Source organism: Vipera ursinii, assembly GCF_947247035.1.
Source record: "Vipera ursinii genome assembly, contig: scaffold_200, whole genome shotgun sequence".
Classification (NCBI taxonomy): Eukaryota; Metazoa; Chordata; class Lepidosauria; order Squamata; family Viperidae; genus Vipera; species Vipera ursinii.
In genome coordinates, this window is record NW_028148280.1 from 1 (window position 1) to 23354 (window position 23354).

The following is a 23354-nucleotide window of genomic DNA, read 5'->3' on the forward strand; positions in this document are numbered from 1 at the left end:
GGCCAAAGAGGAGCCCCGGGCGGGGAGGGGGGGGAGCGGAGGCTGCAGGAATCTCGCTAATGCGGGGAGGGGGGGAGGTCAAGGAGACTCCGCCCACCCCGGTGGCCCCGCCCCGCCCCACCCCACACCCCCCAGGAGAAATACAACCTGGGCGGAGGAGCAGAAGCGACTGGCGGCGCCTCGGAGGATACTCGCAGGTGGGTGTCGTGTCCTCCCCTCCTCCTCCTCCTCCTCCTCCCCCTCCCCGGGGCTAGAAAACGGGGAGGGGGCGGCAGCGACTTCCCCCCCCTTCCCGGCAGACAGGAGGAGGGTCGTGCGGGGAAAAAAAAGGGCCGAGGACACCCATCCCCATCCCCTGCCCGGCCACCGGACGAGCTCAGGCCTTAGAGCCCCAGAGTGGGACCTCGGAGGTCGTCTAGTCCAGCCCTCCCCCACCCCCCGGCCCGAGAGCGGGAGAGCCTGAACGGAATCGTACAATAAAAAAGAGTGGGAAGGGACCTGGGGAGGTCATCGAGTCCAGCCCCCTGCTCCAGCAGAGGACTCTTCTGGAATGACAGAAGAAGAGAGTGGGAAGGTACCTGGGGAGGTCATCTAGTCCAGCCCCCTGCTCCAGCAGAGGACTCTTCTGCAATCACAGAAGAACAGAGTGGGAAGGGACCTGGGGAGGTCATCTAGTCCAGCCCCGCTGCTCCAGCAGAGGACTCTTCTGGAATGACAGAAGAACAGAGTGGGAAGGGACCTGGGGAGGTCATCTAGTCCAGCCCCCTGCTCCAGCAGAGGACTCTTCTGCAATCACAAAAGAACAGAGTGGGAAGGTACCTGGGGAGGTCATCTAGTCCAGCCCCCTGCTCCAGCAGAGGACTCTTCTGCAATCACAGAAGAACAGAGTGGGAAGGGACCTGGGGAGGTCATCTAGTCCAGCCCCCTGCTCCAGCAGAGGACTCTTCTGCAATCACAGAAGAACAGAGTGGGAAGGGACCTGGGGAGGTCATCTAGTCCAGCACCCTGCTCCAGTAGAGGACTCTTCTGGAATGACAGAAGAAGAGAGTGGGAAGGGACCTGGGGAGGTCATCTAGTCCAGCCCCCTGCTCCAGCAGAGGACTCTTCTGCAATCACAGAAGAACAGAGTGGGAAGGGACCTGGGGAGGTCACCTAGTCCAGCCCCCTGCTCCAGCAGAGGACTCTTCTGAATGACAGAAGAAGAGAGTGGGAAGGGACCTTGGAAGGTCATCTAGTCCAGCCCCCTGCTCCAGCAGAGGACTCTTCTGCAATCACAGAAGAACAGAGTGGGAAGGGACCTGGGGAGGTCACCTAGTCCAGCCCCCTGCTCCAGCAGAGGACTCTTCTGCAATCACAGAAGAAGAGAGTGGGAAGGGATCTTGGAAGGTCATCTAGTCCAGCCCCCTGCTCCAGTAGAGGACTCTTCTGGAATGACAGAAGAAGAGAGTGGGAAGGGACCTGGGGAGGTCATCTAGTCCAGCCCCCTGCTCCAGCAGAGGACTCTTCTGGAATGACAGAAGAAGAGAGTGGGAAGGGACCTGGGGAGGTCACCTAGTCCAGCCCCCTGCTCCAGCAGAGGACTCTTCTAGAATGACAGAAGAACAGAGTGGGAAGGGATCTTGGAAGGTCATCTAGTCCAGCCCCCTGCTCCAGTAGAGGACTCTTCTGCAATCACAAAAGAACAGAGTGGGGAGGGACCTGGGAGGTCATCTAGTCCAGCCCCCTGCTCCAGTAGAGGACTCTTCTGCAATCACAGAAGAAGAGAGTGGGAAGGGATCTTGGAAGGTCATCTAGTCCAGCCCCCTGCTCCAGTAGAGGACTCTTCTGCAATCACAGAAGAAGAGAGTGGGAAGGGACCTGGGGAGGTCATCTAGTCCAGCCCCCTGCTCCAGTAGAGGACTCTTCTGGAATGACAGAAGAAGAGAGTGGGAAGGGACCTGGGAAGGTCATCTAGTCCAGCCCCCTGCTCCAGCAGAGGACTCTTCTGCAATCACAGAAGAACAGAGTGGGAAGGGACCTGGGGAGGTCACCGAGTCCAGCCCCCTGCTCCAGCAGAGGACTCTTATGGAATGACAGAAGAAGGGACCTTGGGAGGTCATCTAGTCCAGCCCTCTGCTCGAGCAGGAGACCCTTATGTAACCATAGAATAAAGAATTGAAAGGGACAATATTCCATATTCTATTCTATTCTATTCTATTCTATTCTATTCTATTCTACTCTACTCCTATTCTATTCTATTCTATTCTATTCTATTCTATTCTATTCTATTCTATTCTATTCTATTCTATTCTAACTCTGCTTTTCTGTAAGGGTCTCCTGCTTAAGCAGTGTGTTGGACTAGATGACCTCCAAGGTCCCTTCCAACTTTATTATGATTATCATTAATCTGCCTCCCAAGCAGCCCCACCAGCCCAAGAAGCGCTCGGCATACCCCCCCTCCCTCGCGGAAGGCTGGGAACAGTGGACCTCCAGGTGAGCCGTTGATGGGTCCCAGGTACAAACAGGGCCATAAAATGCAGGCGCACCTGGGACTTTGTCCAGGCTCAGCCAGGGACAAGGTGTGTCTCTCCACCTGTCACCTGTTGCCCGGTTTCATTTTTGCTGGCTTCTCAAAGCTTCATCTCCTGCCTGGGATGGGGGAGGGGGTGGGGTGGGGGACTTTTCTGTAAGAGTCTCCTGCTTAAGCAGTGTGTTGGACTAGAAGACCTCCAAGGTCCCTTCCAGCTCTGTGATTCTATTCTATTCTATTCTAATTCTATTCTATTCCTATTCTACTCTATTCTTATTTCTTCTATTATATTTCTTATTCTATTCTATTCTACTCTACTCCACTCCATTCCATTCCAATTCTATTCTATTCTTATTCCATTCCATTCTATAATTCTATTCTGTTCTGTTCTGTTCTGTTCTGTTCTGTTCTGTTCTGTTCTATTCTGTTCTAATTCGACTCTATTCTTATTTCTTCTATTCTATTCTACTCTACTCTACTCTACTCTACTCTACTCTATTCCTATTCTGTTTTGTTCTGTTCTGTTCTGTTCTGTTCTGTTCTATCCCCTAGAGGTTACAAAGGTAGAATAGAATAGAATAGAATAGAATAGAATAGAATAGAATAGAATAGAATAGAATAGAATAGAATAGAATAGAATAGAATAGAAAATATGGAATGGAATAGAATAAAATAGAATAGAAGAATAGAATAGAATAGAATAGAATAGAATAGAATAGAATAGAATAGAATAGAAAATATGGAATGGAATAGAATAAAATAGAATAGAAGAATAGAATGGAATAGAATAGAACAGAATAGAATAGAATAGAATAGAATAGAATAGAATAGAATAGAATAGAATAGAATAGAATAGAATAGAATAGAAAATATGGAATGGAATAGAATAGAATAGAATAGAGCTGGAAGGGACCTTGGAGGTCATCTAGTCCAACCTCCTGCCTGAGCAGGGGACCCTTACAGAATGACAGAATAAAAGAGTGGGAAGGGACCTTTGAGGTCATCTAGTCCAACCGCCTGCTCGAGCAGGAGACCCTTACAGAGTGGGAAGGGACTCTGGAGGTCATCTAGTCCAGCCCCCCGTTCTGTGCAGGAAGACCCTGACAGAATCAGAGAATGACAGAGTGGTTAAGGCCAGTCTCTCCTTTGCCTGATTCCATTTCAATTTTTTCCCCCGCCCAGAAACCTCGAGGTTTGCTCTGGAGTGAATCTTCCGAACATGGCCGAGGGCATGCCAGGTAAAGTCTTGGACCCTGGAGGGAGGGGTGGGTGAGTGGGTGAGTGGATGGTCTGGGGTCAAAGCTGCTGTCCTGGGAGGAGGGGCAGGCTGTGACGGCCGTAGGCTGCTGGCCAGGGTCCCCTTCTTCTCCTCCTCTCCCCACTCCCCTTCTGGGTTGCAGGGCCCGAGCGGAGGATCGTCCTGGTGGGCAAAAGCAGAGGTGGGAAAAGTGCGACAGGAAACACAATCCTGGGCGGCGACCTCTTTCAGCAGCTTCAGTTGTGGCCGTCAGGAACGCCGATTTGCCAAAAGAAGGAGACGCGGTGGAAGGGCCGGAAGATTGTGGTGGTCGACACGCCGGGCTTTTTAAACGCTAAGCATCCAGAGTGGCTAAATGCTGCCGAAGTGAGGCAGTGTGTGAGATTTTGCTTCCCGGGTCCCCATGTTATTCTGCGGGTGATTCGTCCTGGCCCTTCCTCCCAGGAGGAGGAGGAGGACGTGGCTCGGCTGATCGATGAGATCTTCAGCTGGAAGGCCAGGAATTACATGATCCTCTTGTTCACCCGCAAGGATGAGCTGGAAGGCAAGACTCTGGAGGAATTCGTATCCGAGGGAGAGGACTCGCTTCGGGAACTGGTGGCCCAGTGTGGGAACCGCTGCCTGGCCTTCAACAACAAGGCCGAAGGAGAAGAACGGGAGGCTCAGGTGGCCCAACTGATGACCATGATTGACGAGCTGGTGTGGAAGAACATCGATGCTCCTTGTTACACGGAGGACATGATGCAGGATGACCAAGCGCAGTACGAGCGAAAGAAGGAAGGCTGGTGTCTTATGGCCTAACAGACACCAGCAAGCTTCTCTAATGGATCCTCTGCTCCAAGGGGGAGGCTCTGTCAAAGGCCACCGCCCTGTTTTTCCCCCCCTTCTGCGCTGAGTTCTAATCCAGCCCTCGCCGGGAGACCGCCAAAGAACCCAACTCAGAGGTTCGTGGCGGAGTCACCCTGAGATGATTCCTTCTCCCGAGATCCCGGTTTCACCCCCTCAGACGACAGGACTTCCTTCAAGGGCCCGGGAAGATCCTGCCCTCAACTGGCCTCGCAGCCTATATCTCCACCATCCTGAAGCCAGATCTCTCTGGAAGTACACTCTGTTTGGGGCTTCCCACCCATTAGTCCTTCAAGGTAGAGCAGGCCAGGAAACCACCACCACGTGAGATATTAGAGCTCGGCTTGATTCAATATAGAGAATAGCAGAATCCTGAAAGCGTCACTCCTTTGTTCCTGCTGACACCAAAGCACATCAAGACGATGGAGCCGAGCTTCTTTCTCACCCCTTCCTGTTTTCCTGGGGTGAATTCATGTTTTATTAACTGCTGCCACATATTTTCTTTGGGACTTCCCCATCTCTCAATCCTTCAAGGCAGACCAGGCCGAGAAACCAACGACACAAGAAATATTAGACTTTATTGGTGCCGATTATAGTAGCAGAATCTTGAAAGTGTCTCCCGTCCGTTCCCGCTGGCACCAAAGCGCATCAAGACAAGGCAGCCTTGAGCTTCTTTCTCACCCCTTCCTGTTTTCCTGGGATGAATTCATGTTTTCCTAACAGTTGCTACATGTTTTCTTTGGGGCTTCCCCATCTGTCAGTCCTTCAAGGCAGACCAGGCTGAGAAACCAATGACACAAGAAATATTAGACTTTATTGGTGCCGATTATAGTAGCAGAATCTTGAAAGTGTCTCCCGTCCGTTCCCGCTGGCACCAAAGCGCATCAAGACAAGGCAGCCTTGAGCTTCTTGCTCACCCGTTCCTGTTTTCCTGGGGTGAATTCATGCTTTCCTAACAGTTGCTACTTTTTCTTTGGGACTTCCCCATCTGTCAATCCTTCAAGGCAGACCAGGCCGAGAAACCACCGACACAACAAATATTAGATTTTATTGGTGCCGATTATAGTAGCAGAACCTTGAAAACATCTCCCGTTCACTTCGGCTGGCACCAAAGCGCATCAAGACAAGGCAGCCTTGAGCTTCTTGCTCACCTGTTCCTGTTTTTCTGGGGTGAGTTCATGTTTTCCTAAGAGCTGCAAGGCCGATGCTATAGTCCTCTCCCACACCTTCCGTTGGCCAACGCGGACTCAGGAGGGAGGCTCTTTCCGCTTCAGCCTGAAACCTTCTTATTAAATCTCCTCCTTGCTTATGAAAGAGGCCGCGTGTTTTCAAGGGGGGATTTGGGGAGCAGGGGCTGGCTGGCTCTCCTCAGCTTAACTTGGTCCGGGCCAGGACGCACTCAAAAGGTAGAAGGGGGACATCCCGGAGGATTGGGACATGGAATTGAGTAGAATTTAATCGGCGAGGGGGTCAGAATGGAGGGTTTCTCCTGAAGCTTTTTACCCTGGGCCCAGGAAAGGCGTTCCTTCCACGTTGGGCATTGTTCCTCCACTTCCCTTCACCGACGGACTTCCGGTCTTCTCGGCAAACCGGCGGAAAAGGTGTCGGGTCCAGTGGCCAAAGGGGCAGCAGTTCTTTTATGACGATACTCCCAAGTCCAGCCCCCATTGGGCCGCGCCTCTTCCACGATCCCCCTCCGATTCCTCCCCCAGCCTTGATGTCCCCCTATCCCTTCCTTCGGTCCTCAGGAGCTGCTCTTCCTCCCCCCCCCCCAAGCCCCAGTTCTCCCAGCACTGACCCAGGTCTCCGGGTGATCCCAGAGCTTCCTTGTGACACCCCATTGTCCCCCCCAGGAGATGGGGGGGTCAGTCCCTTTGATGGCATTCCTGCCCAAGGAAGCTGGGGGGGGGATTCTCCACGCAGCCCCTGGCCCGGTTCCCTCTCCTCAAAGCGCAAATGGGAAATAAGTCAAATCAACTCTACGTATGATCGACTTGCGGGGCCGGCGCGTTGTGCAATGAGCTTACCTGGTGTAACAAGATGGTGGGTCTGTTGTCCTCGGGAGTTGTGGTCGTGGGCGGGGGGGGCACGAAGAGAGGCTCAGCCAATCTCACGGTACACATGTGCTTTGATAATAAAGGTTCGTTCGTTCCTTCATTCAAATGCCCCTCTGTCTCTCTCCACCGGATCCTCTAAATTCCGTCGGGGTGGGGGCTCCCCAGAACTTCCACGTTGGGGCCTCGAAAGCCCCTCGGCTCCTCCTCGCCGTGGGTTTACCTTCCCAGAGACGAACGCCCACATCCACGGGGCGCAGCCAAGCGAGCGTGCCGAGGAGGCGGCCGACGAAGCCAGGGAAAAAATGTTTCCCAAGAAATGGGGGCGCAAAGAAGTGGCTGGTAGACGCCCAACCTCGGTCAGCTGCCGGGCCCAACTGAATCCAGGAGCCCCAATTCCCTTCCAGGCCCCCCCGCCTCGCTCTTTTAGGCTGCCCAGCTCTGGTGGGCCCTGAGCCCCCTTCCCTAGATGTGCCCCGGGGGTAAGGGCCAAGGTGGGAGGTGAGCCAACTCGCAGCAGACGCCCCCCCCGCCTCCCCATCACCGGCTCAGGACCGAAGCATCACCCAGTGACTGCTATATAGAGCGACACTCCCGAGCAACTTTGGATGTCCAGAAATGAAGGGGGGGCAGAGGCTGGGAAAGCGTCCCACAGCCCCCTTCGGGATCAGCCCTCGGGGAAGCCGGGTGGGAGTGGGGGAGGGGCTCCAAATCTTGGGAAAGAGGGGACAGGGCTATCTTCCTCTTTGCTAAATGGTTTGGGTCACCACATGAAAACCCCCGGGATGGAAAGCGTCAATCGATGAATCGGTGGAACGAGCTGCCTCCAGAAGCTATGAATGCTCCAACACTGGAGGTTTTTAGGAAGAGACTGGACAGCCATTAGTCTGAAATGGTCTTGGGTCTCTTGCTTGAGCAGGGGGTTGGACTAGATGGCCTCCAAGGTCCTTTCCTCCATCATCATCATCATTATACATGAACAATAATAATAATAAAGGGTAAAGGTAAAGGTTGCCCCGCACATGCGTGCTAGTCATTTCCGACTCTAGGGGCCGGTGCTCATCTCCATTTCAAAGCCAAAGAGCCAGCGCTTGTCCGAGGACGTCTCCGTGGTCATGTGACCGGCATGACTAGACGCCAAAGGCGCACGGAACGCTGTTACCTTCCCACCGTAGTGGTCCCTATTTTTCTACTTGCATTTTTTTTTACGTGCTTTCGAACTGCTAGGTTGGCAGAAGCTGGGACGCGTAACAGGCGCTCACCCTGTTATGCGGCACTCGGGATTCGACCCGCCAAACTGCCGATCTTCTGATCGGCAAGCTCAGCATCCTAACCCACTGAGCCACCGTGTCCCTTTTAATAATAATAATACATGAACAATAGTAATAATATATGCTATAGGGTTTCCTGTCTGAGCAGGGGGCTGGACTAGAAGACCTCCAAGGTCCCTTCCAGCTTCTATTCTATTCTATTCTATTCTATTCTATTCTATTCTATTCTATTCTATTTCTATTCTATTCTATTCTATTCTATTTCTATTTCTATTTCTATTTCTATTTCTATTTCTATTATATACTATTCTATATACTATTCCGTTCTATTCCATTCCGTATTTCTATTCTATTCTATTCTATTCTATTCTATTCTATTCTATTCTATTCTATTCTATTCTAATTCTATTCTATTCTATTCTAATTCTATTCTATTCTATTTCTATTTCTATTTCTATTCTATTATATACTATTCTATATACACTATTCCGTTCTATTCCATTCCGTATTTCATTTCTATTCTATTCTATTCTATTCTATTCTATTCTATTCTATTCTATTCTATTCTATTCTATTCTATTCTATTCTATTCTATTCTATTCTTATTTCTTGTTCTATTCTATTCTATTATTTCTTATTCTATTCTATTCTATTTTATTCTATTCTAATTTCTTGTTCTGTTCTGTTCTGTTCTATTCTAACTCTGCTGTTCTGTAAGGGTCTCCCCCTTAAGCAGGGGGTTGGACTAGATGACCTCCAAGGTTCCTTCCAACTTCATCACCACCAGCACCACCATCACTGTTATTGTTATTAATCTGCCTCCCAAGAAGCCCCACCAGCCCAAGAAGCGTTCAGGATAACACACACACACACACACACACACACACACACACACACACACAGAGACACCCGGTAAAGCTGGGAACAGTGAACCTTCGTAAACAGGTGAGCACTTCCTGATTTCCCAGGTATAAACAGAGCCATAAAATGCACCTGGGACCTTATCTGGGTTCCATCTGGGCTCTGTGGGGACAAGGCGGGTCTCTCCCCGTTATCTCTTCCTCGGTTTCTCTTTTCTGGCTTCTCCAAGATTAAACCTTTGTGATTTCTCTGGAGCTGATTGGCATGTGGCCAGCAGGGGAGGGAGGGGTCCCAGGGCCCCATGGTCCACCAACCCCAGAAGAGCTCTGGAGCCCCCCCAAAGGCGGGGAACGGCGGACCTGCAGGTGAGCCGTTGATGGATCCCAGGTACAAACAGGGCCATAAAATGCGGGCGCACCTGGGACTTTGTCCGGCTCAGCCAGGGACAAGGCGTGTGTCTCTCCACCTGTCGTCTGTTGCCCGGTTTCACTTTTGCTGGCTTCTCAAAGCTTCATCTCCTGCCTGAGGGGGGGGGGGGGGCTGGACTAGAAGACCTCCAAGGTCCCTTCCAGCTCTGTGATTCTATTCTATTCTATTCTATTCTATTCCATATTTCCTATCCTATTCTATTCTATTCTATTCTATTCTATTCTATTCTATTCTATTCATTATTCTATTCCCATTCCATTCATTGTTCTATTCTATTCTATTCTATTCTATTCTATTCTATTCTATTCTATTCTATTCTATTCTATTCTATTCTATTCTATTCTATTCTATTCAATATTCTATTCTATTCTATTCCATATTTTCTATTCTATTCTATTCTATTCTATTCTATTCTATTCTATTCTATTCTATTCTATTCTATTCTATTCTATTCCCATTCCATTCATTGTTCTATTCTATTCTATTCTATATACTATTCCATTCTATTCCTTTCCTTATTTCTGTTCTGTTCTGTTCTGTTCTGTTCTATTCTAGTCTATTCTAGTCTAGTCTAATCTAGTCTAGTCTAGTCTATTCTATCCTACTCCTTTCCTTATTTCTGTTCTATTCTATCCAGACATGTCAAACACAAGGCCTGGGGGCTGGATCCGGCCCGCGAAGTGGTTTCATGCGGCCCACGAAGCCATCCTGGAAACAGTGAGAGAATGGCCCCCTCTGCCTTGGCCCTGGCCCAGAGACCCTCCTCCTGCCAGAGACCCTCAGATCTGTCCCACTCCTGCCCAGGCCCCCATAGGCACCCTTGACGCCAACGATGGAGAGCTGGCCACGCCCACCCAGTAGGCCGTACGCACTCTAGCCACGCCCACCCAGTAGGCCACGCCCACCCAGGCCATACCCACCCGGCCCCCTGAGGGAAACTTCAAAGCTGATGCGGCCCTCAATGAAATTGAGTTTGACACCCCTGGTCTATTCCCTTCCGTTCTATTCAGGGCTTTTTTTCTCATAGAACGGTCAGAACGGAGTTCCGGCACCTTTTTTGGATGGAACCTTGTAGGGTAGGCAAGGCGGGTTGTGTGACATGTGTGAGTTCCGGCACCTTTTCCTTTTACAAAAAAAGCACTGGTTCTATTCCATTCCGTATTTCTATTCTATTCTATTCTATTCTATTCTATTCTATTCTATTCTATTCTATTCTATTCTATTCTATTCTATTCTATTCTATTCTATTCTATTCTACTCTACTCTACTCTATTCTATATACTATTCCGTTCTATTCCTTTTCGCATTTCTATTCTATTCTACTCTACTCTACTCTACTCTACTCTACTCTACTCTACTCTACTCTACTCTTCTATTCTATTCTATTCTATTCTATTCTATTCTATTCTATTCTATTCTATTCTATTCTATTCTATTCTATTCTATTCTATATACTATTCCGTTCTATTCCTTTCCATATTTCTATTCTATTCTATTCTATTCTATTCCATTCCATTCCATTCCATTCTATATACTATTCCGTTCTATTCCTTTCCGTATTTCTATTCTATTCTATTCTATTCTATTCTATTCTATTCTATTCTATTCTATTCTATTCTATTCTATTCTATATACTATTCCGTTCTATTCCTTTCCGTATTTCTATTCTATTCTATTCTATTCTATTCTATTCTATTCTATTCTATTCTATTCTATTCTATTCTATTCTATTCTATTCTATTCTATATACTATTCCGTTCTATTCCTTTCCATATTTCTATTCTATTCTATTCTATTCCATTCCATTCCATTCCATTCTATATACAATTCCGTTCTATTCCTTTCCGTATTTCTATTCTATTCTATTCTATTCTATTCTATTCTATTCTATTCTATTCTATTCTATTCTATTCTATTCTATTCTATTCTATTCTATTCTATTCTATTCTATATACTATTCCGTTCTATTCCTTTCCGTATTTCTATTCTATTCTATTCTATTCTATTCTATTCTATTCTATTCTATTCTATTCTATTCTATTCTATTCTATTCTATTCTATTCTATTCTATTCTATTCTATTCTATATACTATTCCGTTCTATTCCTTTTCGTATTTCTATTCTGTTCTATTTTGCGGGTTTTTCGCACCCGGCGGGCTCCTCATGACTTGCCAATAAATGAGGACACGTCTCTCTGAGCGTTCTCGGGATGAGGGCCCAGACCGAAGTCCTCAGCTCTCTTTTATTGAAATACAAGCAACACACAAGCAACAAGCAGCTATCCAATGGTTACATTTCAGCTATCCAATGGTTACATTTCAGCTATCCCATGGTTACATTTCAGCTATAGCCCTGCATGGAATGTCATGGTTTCTGTTAATTTCTTCTACGTGTTCCAACGGGATTGTCCGTCTGCACGTAGCAAGGTCATCTGATTTCTGGTAAACTGCAACTTATGCGCAGAAACGAAACTCGTCTCTGCCCTGAGCCAGACCTGCGCCATTTTATGTGAGCCTAAGGTGGAAATATGACAGGTTTCCTACATCTCCTCCTTTTTTGTTTTTTGACCCAAGGGACTCTAAGGAGCAGTCAATGTGGGCCCGGGAGGACAGAGATGTGGTGCATTCCGTTGCTAAACATAGGGCTTCCTCTTGGCCCTCCTCGCCATCTGTGTCTCATGCGAAGGAGGCCTTTTCAATGGCGCGGTCCGTAGTATCTGACTCAAGGTCTTCGTGAGGCAATAAGTGATATTTTCTTTCCCACAAGGCATTTACATGCTTGATGGCACGTTGCTCTGCTATAAATGAAATGCTATCAGAGATAGTTCTAACAAAAATAGGTAAAACACAAGGCAAAATAATACATCCTAAAGCAAGCATGCCTATTAAAGCTGCAATAGCTTGTAAACCAGGCAATTTTGGAAACCATGTACCGAATAATTCGTGAAAGTTAAAACCATTCCATGTTTGAACAGGAACATGAGCTACTTTAATCATTTTGTCCCCAATCTCCCGAATCACTTTCCCGCCGTCGTCAATTTCAATACAACAATTTGTAAGATTAAATTTTCCACATACCCCCCCCCCTTCTTTTGCTAAGAGATAATCCAGGGCCTGGTAGAGGACAGGAAGGCCTGGAGGAACATTGTCCATAGGGTCGCGATGGGTCGGACACGACTTCGCAACTAACAACAACAACAATCCAGGGCCAATCGATTTTGCATAATATAAGTTCTTGATTTAGCACTTTCTTTTGCTAAATGGGTCATTGAGTATGAAAAATCAGTGTTTTGGTTATTGTTGTACCTAGCTTGGTGTGGTGGTAACTATACAGAGTTCACATCGTCCCTCAGTCTGAGTCTTAGTGGAACGTCGACGCCAGGACAAAACTTTATACGTGTTCATCTGTCCTGCCTTGGTCTTATAACGATGCGTGTAAACGAACAAGTCCTGGAAGAGGGGAGGTTTAGCAAAGTTATCAATGGAAGCAAGTTCTACCCAGTCTTTAAATTGGCGTCCTCTACTGAAACCTTGACAATAATAGAAGCCAGTGGTCCCGGGGCTAACAATAAGTTGAAGCAAAACTCGACATGGATGATGATGGTAAATGACCATAGACTCGTTGTTAACAACAGGTTGTTCCTTCTGGGTCCATGCGATGGGGCAATAAGGTTGAGAGTGATCTGAACAATGAAAATAAACAATATCGCCAGTATGTCCATAAACAAAGGTAGGGCCAAGTATCACCCCATGGTGTGGGGACCGAGAGGGGCGAGGATGTGGCTGCCAAATGACTCGAACCCCTATCCAATAATGTTCAAAATGATCAATAGTTGGTGGTTTGATTGATCATGGGTGGAAAAAGAATCAAGGTTAGCACTGAGTCTTGAATAAAAACAGTGTGAAAAGAGTCATTTTTTGACTGGAAGCAATGTCAAAGGTGTGAGCCATTGTAAAGAACGGGATGGGATGGCTGTTGACGTGGAGGCACAATGAAATACTGCAGGCTGAGTAGACGGCAAAACTTGACATCTGGGCTAAGCTTTCAGATGGAATTGCGTTTTAGTGGCGTCAGTCAGTGGTGTTAGAACAAAGCTGAGAAAAGTCACAAACCATGCTGTCATCTTTAATGGGTTCTGCAGTTGTGTTTGTGGAGGCGTGATACGGACGAACATGATGACCGGGAACCCACAGCACTTTGGCAGTTGAACAGCTGCGTAGCCTCTTCCCCAAGTGAGAAGGTCTGCGGGGCCTTTCCAAGTTAGGTCTGGAAGTTGGCGGTACCACACTTTGGGTTTAGGCTGATCTGCAACTGGAGATGAAAAATGCCGCTCTGCAGCTGTGCTTAATGGATGACCAGTCAAATTAGCAAAGTTCAAAGTATAAAGACAAAGATTTAAAATATTTTGCACTGCCGGGAGGTTGGGGCTTCGTTTTCCCCCGTTCTGATTTTTATAGCGATCTAAAGCATGTTTCAAGGTTTGGTTAGCCCTTTCCCCCAAGGCTTGGCCTTGGCTATTATATGGAATTCCAAATTTGTGTGTGATTTGCCAATGATGACAAAATTCTGCCATGGCTTGACTGCTATAGGCAGGGCCATTATCTGTTTTGAGTTCTTTTGGACATCCCAGCACTGCAAAGGTCCGAATGCAATGATTAATGACATGTTTGGTGGCTTCTCCTCTTTGGGGGGGGGGTGGCCATGATGAATCCTGAAAAGGTATCAATTGAAACATGCAAATACTTCCATGGGGCAAACGGTGCATATTGGGTGACATCCATTTGCCAAATTTGGCAAGGCTCCAATCCCCTTGGATTAACACCCATAGGGATTGCAGTGGCTTGTTGACTGCAGGTTGGACATTGCTGGCGAATTGCAATGGCTTCTGCAGCGGGTGATGCCAAACTGCTTCTGCAAAGCTTTGGAATTTTGATGAAAATAGGAATGACTTTCCCAGGGGGTGAGGGGTTGCAAAGAACAGGCCGAAGGTCCGGAGGCAGCCTGGTCTGCAACATTGTTTCCCTCTTGCAAAAAACCTGGGAAAGGCTGATGACTACGAAGGTGAGCAACAAAAGCAGGATGCTGGCGTTCAGAAAGCAAATTTTGCAAGGTTAAAAAAAGTTGTAACAAATCTGGTGGAATGGATGGGGATGAATAAGAGCCATAAATCACTTGAATTGTGTGATAAACATAAAGGCTATCCACAATAAGATTCAAAGGTTGAGATGAAAAAATTGGACAGGCCAAAATTGAAGCAGCCAATTCAGCTTTCTGAGCTGACCGCTGGGGAGTGGTTTGCTTGGTGATCCACTGACCATGCTCCAACCAGGCACAGGCGCCACACTCCTTGCTCCCGTCTGCAAAAACTGTGACAGCCGAATGCAGGGGATGAGGAGACAAGGGTGACAACCAGTCAATGGGTACAGTGCGAACAATTTGCAAACGATAATCGGGTGGTGGGTGACAAGAAACCTTGCCATGCCAATCAGCTAAGGAAAATTGCAATTCACTTGAGGTTTGAAAAAATGATTCCCAAATTTGCAAAGACATAGGCACAAAAAGAGTGTCTATCTCCAGCCCAATCAAGGCTTTCGTTCGGTGACGAATTTTAAAAATCAATTGAGCCAATTGGGCTTCTCTGGTTAAAATAGAAACTTTGGGCGTGTGGGATAAATGAATCCACTCCAAAATTTTCAATTGGTTAGCACATTGAACGATAGCAGCAGTAAATAGTCCAGGCGTGTTTAAAATAATAGCAGCAAAAGGAACATAGGTCTGATGTTGTCAATGACAAATATGGTCTTACCCAATTAATGGTTCCCAGATATTGCTGCAATTGTACCAATGTTGGTTGTGATGGCAAAAATAATTTTGGAATATGGGGGTAAGCCACTGTGGATAAAAGCTTATGACCTAAATAGGAATAAGGCGACATGTGTTGAACTTTTTGTGGACTGACAAAAAATCCAAACTGATTTAAAATCCTTGTTAAAAAATCAAAAGTTGCCATAACAGTTCCTTTGGGGCCTGGTGCTGCAATTAAAATATTGTCCATATAGTGATAAACCAAAAAATGTGGATGCTTATCACGATATGGTGGCAACACCTTTGCCACGTACCATTGACACATGGTGGGGCTGTTAAGCATGCCTTGAGGCAGAACTTTCCATTGATATCTTTGGGCAGGTTCTGAATTATTAAAAACAGGCAATGTAAAAGCAAAAAGTTGTCTGTCTTCTTTACACAATGGGATCGAAAAAAATGCATCCTTTAAATCAATTATCATTAAATCATAATTTTGAGGAATTAAATTTGGATTAGGCAAACCAAGTTGTAGCACCCCCATTGGTTTCAAAATCGCATTGATGGCTCTGAGATCGTGCAAAAATCTCCATTTGCCTGATTTCTTTTTGATGACAAACACTGGAGTGTTATAAGGGCTGTGTGAAGATTCAATGTGATCATTGTCCAATTGCTCATTTACTAATTGCTTTAAAGCTTTTAATTTTTCCTGAGTTAATGGCCATTGATCTACCCAGACGGGTGTATCAGTTTTCAAATGAAGCTTTAAAGGTTGAATGGTCTGAAACATGTTACTCATGGGTCAATTTTGCTTGAAATTGTGACATCAAATCCCTTCCCCACAGGTTCGTGTGAATGGGCAAAATCACAGGTTGAAAATAGGCAATAGAAGACACAGCAGAGGAAGTTACCGGAAGCCACCGCTTGCTGCGGACAGCGTGTTGAATTCCCCCCACTCCTCTCACTGCCGGAGCACTTTCTGTTTCCCAATTTTCCGGCCACTCTTCTGTTCGAATGACACTAACATCAGCCCCGTGTCCAATAAACCAGAAAAGTTCCGGTTATGAATTTTAAATGTCATCATGGGGTGGCCATCTTGAACTGTTCTTTCAATTGCAAGGGCATCCACCATTTGAAAGGAGGGAAAGGGTGTGGCAGGCGAAATCAAAATGGCCGTCGCCACGAGTTCTCCCTGTTGAAAAGAAGTGGGTGTGTTTCCGATAACCGCCATTGCAACGGATGAAAAATCGTTTGAATCTCGCAAAAAAGGCGAGGCCAAAATTCCCCGAGCCATGAGGTCTCGCACCGGAAACGCTAACAAAGGAGAATTTGGTGGTTGGGGACCCTGAGGGTCGGGCTGAGTTGGCAAAAAATAAACCATCCCAGGCACGTTGATCTCCAGGGCTTCTGATGTAACAATATTAAAAACATCAGGATGTGATTGTGAAAAGTCAGCCTTTGGTGTTGGGCTAGCTGAACGCCCCCCCTCTAGTTTCCCTGGAATTGGTCCTGGGGAGCGGATGAAGAAGAGCTACGGCATTGATTTGCCCAATGAAATCCCTTTTTACAGCGAGGACAGACTGTTTTCGGTCTCGCGGAGGAGCTATTTTGAGGCCGATTCGCTCCTCCCCCGGGTGCCCGGCATTGTGCTTTAAAATGTCCGAGCTTGCCACAGTTAAAACAATTTCCCATTGGTTTTCTTTGTCCTCCATTGTTTAGTGCCCTAGCCAGGGCATCCATAGAATATGCCGTTGTGCCTACTATGCGACATGCGTTTAAGTAGTCAGCAAGAGTGGCATTTGGCATGGCAATAATCGGTTTTAACAGTTTTTTGCAGTCCTCGTTAGCATTTTCATAAGCCAATTTCAGTAATAATTCATTTTGAGCATATGAATTGTCAATTTGCCTAACAATTTCTTCTTGCAAACGGTCCACAAACTCTGCATAAGACTGATTAGGACCTTGATACATTTTTGAAAATGACATTTTTGCCCTACTGTGAGGGTCATCTATTCTTCTGAAAGCTGCCAACGCTCCTTCCTGTATAAGATTAAAGGCTTCTCTAGGAGCTTGGGCTTGTTGGGCAGCGGTGATAAATTGCCCTGTACCAAACAATTGATCTCGAGTAACCCCTTGGGGTAATCCAGCAGCAATTTCCTTTTCAATTTCCTTTCTGTATTCAGATTCCCACACAACATATTGTGATGGGCTCAATACCATGTGTGCAATAGATTTCCAGTCAGTTAAAATCATAACAAAACTGTTTGCTATAGTGGTAAGAAAGCCTTGGGTATAAGTAGATTCTATCCCATATGATGTTACTGCCTTTTTGAGTTCCTTAACTACAGTATATTGTAAACCTACATATTCTTGAACGGGATTGCCTCCTGCTGCTAGAGCTGGCAAAAAATTAACTTGATAACAGGAAGACAATTCCTCTAAACTCATTTTTCCGGATCTGGCAGCCTGTTTAATAGCCGCTGCCACCAGACCTTCTTTAGGATAATTGATAATTATTTCTGGCTCAGTCTGGGGAGCACTGGGAGCCGCAGCTGAGGTGCCCTGCTGAGTTTCTCCTGGCTGAACAGGTTCCTCATAAGGAGGGGGAGCCAGAGAAACGGAAAAGGCTTCTTTCAGTCCCTTTTCATGAATCCACAAACTTTCCACCAGGACTCGCCAGGCTGTTAATATTTTAGGAGGTGCTCGCGGGGGCTCGTGAAGCCATTCGCCCAATTTTCTCCAAGTGCTAGTTTTGAGTGAGCCCTTTTCCGGATAAACCGGAGCATTTTCCCAAATATATTCCATCAAAGCAATCAACTCCTTTTCAGAAACCGCTGGTAACTGTTTGCCGCTACTTTTTTTAAGTAAAATATTAGAAGTCCTGACTATTTCCTCAAGCTCTTTCAGGTGCGCTGCCTGCTGCTTAGAAAATTTGTTCCCCATACTCACGAATGGATCGTCGTCTTCACGAGGCCAGATCGGGTGCACAGCCTATTCCAGGCGATGAGTATGGAGACCGTCAGAGACGTATCCACTCGCAGCGGATCACGTCGGGGTGCTGGGAACCCGCTGCTTGTGAACAGCCAGGTTGAGCACGGCCACCATCGGGTGAATGAGGATGGACGGCTGAAGACGTATTCCGCAGAATCACGTCGGGGTCACCAGCTGTGGGTTTTTCGCACCCGGCGAGCTCCTCATGAACTTGCCAATGAATGAGGACACATCTCTCTGAGCGTTCTCGGGATGAGGGCCCTGACCGAAGTCCCAAGCTCTCTTTTACTGAGATACCAGCAACGCATCAGCAACAAGCAATTAGCAACAAACAATTATCTAAGCGTTCAGCTATCCATGAAGCAGTTATCTTAAGGTTACGAATGGTTACATCCCAGCCATGCACCAAGCAATTATCTTAAGGTTATAAATCAGCTACATATCTGTATGGAATGTCTTTGTTCTTGTAACTATCTTGTATGTGTTACTTTCTTGTACGTCCGTCTGCACGTAGCAAGGCCATCTGATTTTTGGTAAACTGCAACTTATGCACAGAAACGAAACTTGTCTCTGCCCTGAGCCAGACCTGCGCCATTTTATGTGAGCCTAAGGTGGAAATATGACAGGTTTCCTACACACGGTAAAGCTGGGAACAGTGAACCTTCGTAAACAGGTGAGCACTTCCTGATATCCCAGGCATAAACAGAGCCATAAAATGCACCTGGGTCCTTATCTGGGTGCCATCTGGGCTCTGTGGGGACAAGGCGGGTCTCTCCCCTTATCTGTTCCTCGGCTTCTCTTTTCTGGCTTCTCCAAGATTAAACCTTTGTGATTTCTCCGGAGCTGATTGGCTTGTGGCCAGCAGGGGAGGGAGGGGTCCCAGGGGCCCATGGTCCACCAGCCCCAGAAGAGCTCTGGAGCCCCCCCCCGAAAAGTGGGGAACGGTGGACCTGCAGGTGAGCCGTTGATGGATCCCAGGTACAAACAGGGCCATAAAATGAGGGCGCACCTGGGACTTTGTCCCGGCTCAGCCAGGGACAAGGCGTGTGTCTCTCCACCTGTCACCTGTTGCCCGGTTGCACTTTTTGGCTGGCTTCTCCAAGATGAAACCTTGTGATTTCTCTGAAGTTGATTGGCGTGTGGCCAAGAGAAGAGGGAGGGGTCCCAGGGCACTTTGCACTTTTGCTGGCTTCTCAAAGCTTAATCTCCTGCCTGAGGGGGGGGGGCTGGACTAGAAGACCTCCAAGGTCCCTTCCAGCTCTGTGATTCTATTCTATTCTATTCTATTCAGTTCTGTTCTACTCTATTTTTTTCCATTTTCTATTCTATTCCAATCTTCTATTCTATTCTAATTCTCTGTTCTATTCTATTCTATTCTATTCTATTCTATTCTATTCTATTCTATTCTATTCTATTCTATTCTATTCTATTCTATTCTACATACTATTCCGTTCTATTCCTTTCCTTATTTCTATTCTATCCTATTTCAATTCCATTCATTGTTCGATTCTATTCTATTTTATTCTACTCCTTTCCTTATTTCTATTGTATTCTATAAACTATTCCGTTCTATTCCATTCCGTATTTCTATTCTATTCTATTCTATTCTATTCTATTCTATTCTATTCTATTCTATTCTATTCCATTCCTTATTCTATTCTGTTCTGTGTTCTATATTCCATTCTGTGTTGCCTTGTCTTCTATTCTATTGTGTTCTTATTCTCTTCCCCCTGCCCTTTTCTGCCCGAGCAGGGGGGTTGGACTCGATGACCTCCGAGATCCCTCCCAGCTCTGTCCTTGCACGATTCTCTCAGGCTCTCCTGCTCCAGCAGGGGGGGTCGGACTAGATAGAAGACCTCCCCGGTCCCTCCCAACTCTCTTATTCTCTTCTATTCTCTCGGCCGGGGGGAGACCCACCCCACCCCACCCCACCCCACCCCTGCCTGAAGTTTGGCTTCGGCTCCCGGCGCCCCTTTTCCGAGGGAGCCCGAAGGAGGGGTCGTCCGAGGAGGGGAAGACAGTCGGGGCTTGTGGGGGTGGGGTGGGGTGGGTCTCCTGAGGTTGGCGGGGGTGGTCGGGGACCCCCCTTGTGACGAGGGGGGGGGAGGCAACAGCTCTCCCGCTGTAACCCCTAAGGCGGCGAGGTAGAAAGTGAACCTCCGGTAGAAAGTTGGTCGGGACTTTCCCTTTCCTTCTGGGGGGGAGAGGGAGGGAGGGAGGGAGGGAGGGGAGGGCCCGGCCCGAGTCCCCTCCTCCTCCGCCTGCCCCCCCGTGGGAGAGTGGGGGGGGGGAAAGGTAGCCGGGGCGGCTCCGCGGACGGCGGAGCAGCTGCTGATCCTCCTGCGAGGCGCGGGGGAGATCCAAAGCCAGACGGGGATCGCGCGCAGAGGTGGGGAGGAGGGGTGGGGGGCGCGCAAAAGCTCGGGGGGGGGGTCGTTCTTCGCCAGCGCGGGGGGGAGGGGGGTGTCCGTCCAGGGGGAGGCGCAGGACGGAGTGGGGGTGGTGGGGGTGGGTGGGGGGGCGAGGTGGCCAGCTTGGAGTTGGGGGGGAGGGGGCGAGGATCGGGTCCCCCGATCCCGGCGGCCCAAGCTAGGATCCCGGGAATCGCCGCCGCTCCCTGCGTCTCCCCGAACGCCAAGGAAGGGAAAAGCCGGCCGGGATCCGCGCAAGAGGGGGCGCAAGCTTTTCCCAGGCGTGTCGGGAGTGGGGTGGTGGTGGTCGGGGGGCTTCCCTTCCCTTGTCGGAGACGTGGAAGAGGCTGGACGACGCCTCTCCGGGGGAGTGGGGGAGGGGGTCTTTCGGGGGTCCGACCCCTCCCCTTTGCCTCCCCTGCTCGTCGACCCCCCTCCCCACCAGGACCCCTCCCTCTGGTCTTCCCGGCCGGAGGAGGCGCAAGGAGCTGCGCGGCGGGATGCCTCCCCCTGGGGGGAGGCATCGTGGGTTGGGTGGGGGGTCTCAAGAGGACTCAAAGGAGTGGGCATTCCCAGAGGCATCGCTGGGAAAGGCGGGAGGGGAGGGGCAGCACCTCGCGGGCCCCTCCCTCAGTTCAAAAGAGGGGGTCTGCCTCCCCCATCTTCTCTCTCCTTCCCCCCCAGTCCTGGGCGAAGTGAATGAAATCGGCAGCCGACATTACGGGTAGGTCTGGGAAGGGCTCTTTAAAAGAGGGGGGGGCGCTTTGGGAAAGGGGAGACCCTCTGCTCCATGCAGAGCAGAATTTGGGGCCCTGGGGAAAGCATCTAGCCCCCCCCTCACCCCACCCCACCGTTTCCCAGGCCGGCCCTGTGGCCTACTTGTAAAAATAAGGGGGTGCTCCGGTGCTCAAGCGTGCAATGCACCCACCCACCCCCAAAAAAGGGGGCACCCCAGCTCTGCTTCCCCTTTCTCTCCTCCACCTGCTTTCCACCACCACCACCACCCTGTGCCTTCCCTCCCTCCCTGCCCCTCCTTTCTTCCCTTCCTGGGTCCCTTCACAGCATCTTAGACCCAGCCCAGCCCTGAAGGTGGGGGGATGCTCCAGAGCAGCCTCGAATTGGGGCGGGGGACCAGGCTGCAGTTTCAGGGCCCGAAGGGGAGGGGGCAGCTGGCTCTCTCTGCCCCACTGGACGCACCGGGGCCACGCCTGACCTGTGTTTTTTTCCCCTTTCCACTCTTCCAGGGAACTATGGAGGAAGAAATCAGTCTGGGTAAGCGAGGCATTTGAGGGGTAACACAGCATCCACATGGAGGGTGAGCTGATGCCGGTTCAAAGGAAGAGCTGCGCTAGATGGGTCTCTCCCCATAGCCAACAGCCAGAGCCTCGCTGGCCGGTCCAGAGGAGGCGGTGCCTTGGCCCCTCTTTGGACACCCACTCCCCACTCCTGAGCACGGCTGCCTCCCTCCCTCCATGAGGGACTCCATTCTCCACGGATGGGCCTCCTTCCACACTCCCTGCTGGTCTTTCGGCTCTCGGAGACCCACCTCGGACAGGACAGGGAAAAGGCAGTCACTCTGTCTGAAACAAACCAAGTTGGAAGTTGCAAGCTTTGGGGGTGGGGGGAGGCGGGAGGGTCAGTCCTGCTTGGTCCATCCTGCCTCTGCATCCTGCCCCCCCAGCCCAGTGGGTCAGGCATCCTCCCGCAGTATTCCATTTTAGCAACACTTCCAGAATTGTCCCCGTTTCCAGCCTGCTCAATGAGACCCCCAACAGGTTGCATCACGGCCACAGGTTTCTTCCTGGGCACGTGTGAAATCTCTGGATTCGTTTTGGTAACACTGTCTTCCAAACTCACAGGGGAGGACACCGAACTCCGGCTGATCCTAGTAGGAAAGTCCGGAAGTGGGAAGAGTGCCACGGGCAACACCATCCTTGGCCGGAGAGAGTTCGAATCTTTGGGGGCAGAGGCCACCACCATAAGTTGCCAAAGGGGTCAAGGAAGATGGCAGGGCAGGAAGATCTCCGTGGTCGACACACCCAACATTTTCGATTCTGAAAACCACAGTGAGATTGTAGAAAATGAGATCGGGGCTTGCGTTGAACTCTCCCAGCCTGGCCCCCATGCCCTGATCTTTGTGATCCAGGTGGGACGCTTCACTGCTGAAGATGTCACAGCTGCGAAACGTCTCTGGGATATCTTTGAGGCCGAGTCGGCCAGGTACACAATCGTCCTCTTCACCTGCGTGGAAGATTTGAGAGGGGAATCCCTGCAGGAGTACATCCAAAAGCCAGACAACCACATTCTGCGGGAGCTGATCTGGCGGTACGGGGACCGCTTCTGTGGCTTCAACAACACGGCCACAGGAGCCGAGTCGCAGGAGCAGGTCTCGGAGCTCATGGCGATGGTGCAGAAGACCATTTTCGAGAACGGGGGGAGACACTACGTCAACTGGATGTACGAGTTGCCCATGGTACGGGTTCAGTGTGTCGTAGAGCGGAATCCAATGGCAGCATGGAACTGGGCGAGGGCAGTGAGTGCTCTTTCTGGGCATCCGGTGGAGTGGCTCCGTTTACACGAGAACAAGAGGTCCCTCCTCTGGGAGATCCAATGAGTGGGTGGGACAGCCGAGGCACTCAGGACAGGCAATCGGGGAGGGAAAAGGGTGGTTAATGGGTGGAGAGCATGCAATGCCCCCCCAAGAAAGGGGTCCCCTAGCTCTACTTCCCCTTTTCTCCTCCACCTGTATCCCCTGCCATCCCTTCCTTCTCCCTGCCCTGCCCTTCCTTTCCTCCCTTCCTTGGTCCCTTCAGAACATCTGAACCCCTCCCCCCATGTTAGCTGGGGGCAGTGGTGGGATTCAAATACGTGAACAACCGGTTCTCTGTGTGGATGCCGCTTCCAGAAGTCCATTCTGGGCCT

At 49.2% G+C, this 23354-nt stretch overlaps 2 protein-coding genes across 2 annotated transcripts; both read left to right on the top strand.

The window, feature by feature from the left end:
* The first annotated feature begins 118 nt into the window (after positions 1-118).
* On the top strand, positions 119-4604 carry LOC310650625 (GTPase IMAP family member 7-like). Its single transcript, XM_083380206.1, has 3 exons — positions 119-197; positions 3692-3747; positions 3910-4604. The coding sequence occupies exons 2-3, from the start codon at positions 3729-3731 to the stop codon at positions 4566-4568; spliced, it is 678 nt and encodes a 225-aa protein (XP_083236332.1). The 5' UTR covers positions 119-197; positions 3692-3728; the 3' UTR covers positions 4569-4604.
* A 14068-nt stretch (positions 4605-18672) lies between these two features.
* LOC310650626 (GTPase IMAP family member 1-like) lies at positions 18673-23046 on the top strand (the record flags this gene model as incomplete). Its single annotated transcript, XM_083380207.1, has 3 exons — positions 18673-18694; positions 21677-21704; positions 22292-23046. Exons 2-3 carry the CDS (start codon positions 21683-21685, stop codon positions 23044-23046), a joined length of 777 nt encoding a protein of 258 aa, XP_083236333.1. The 5' UTR covers positions 18673-18694; positions 21677-21682.
* Positions 23047-23354: the final 308 nt, after the last annotated feature.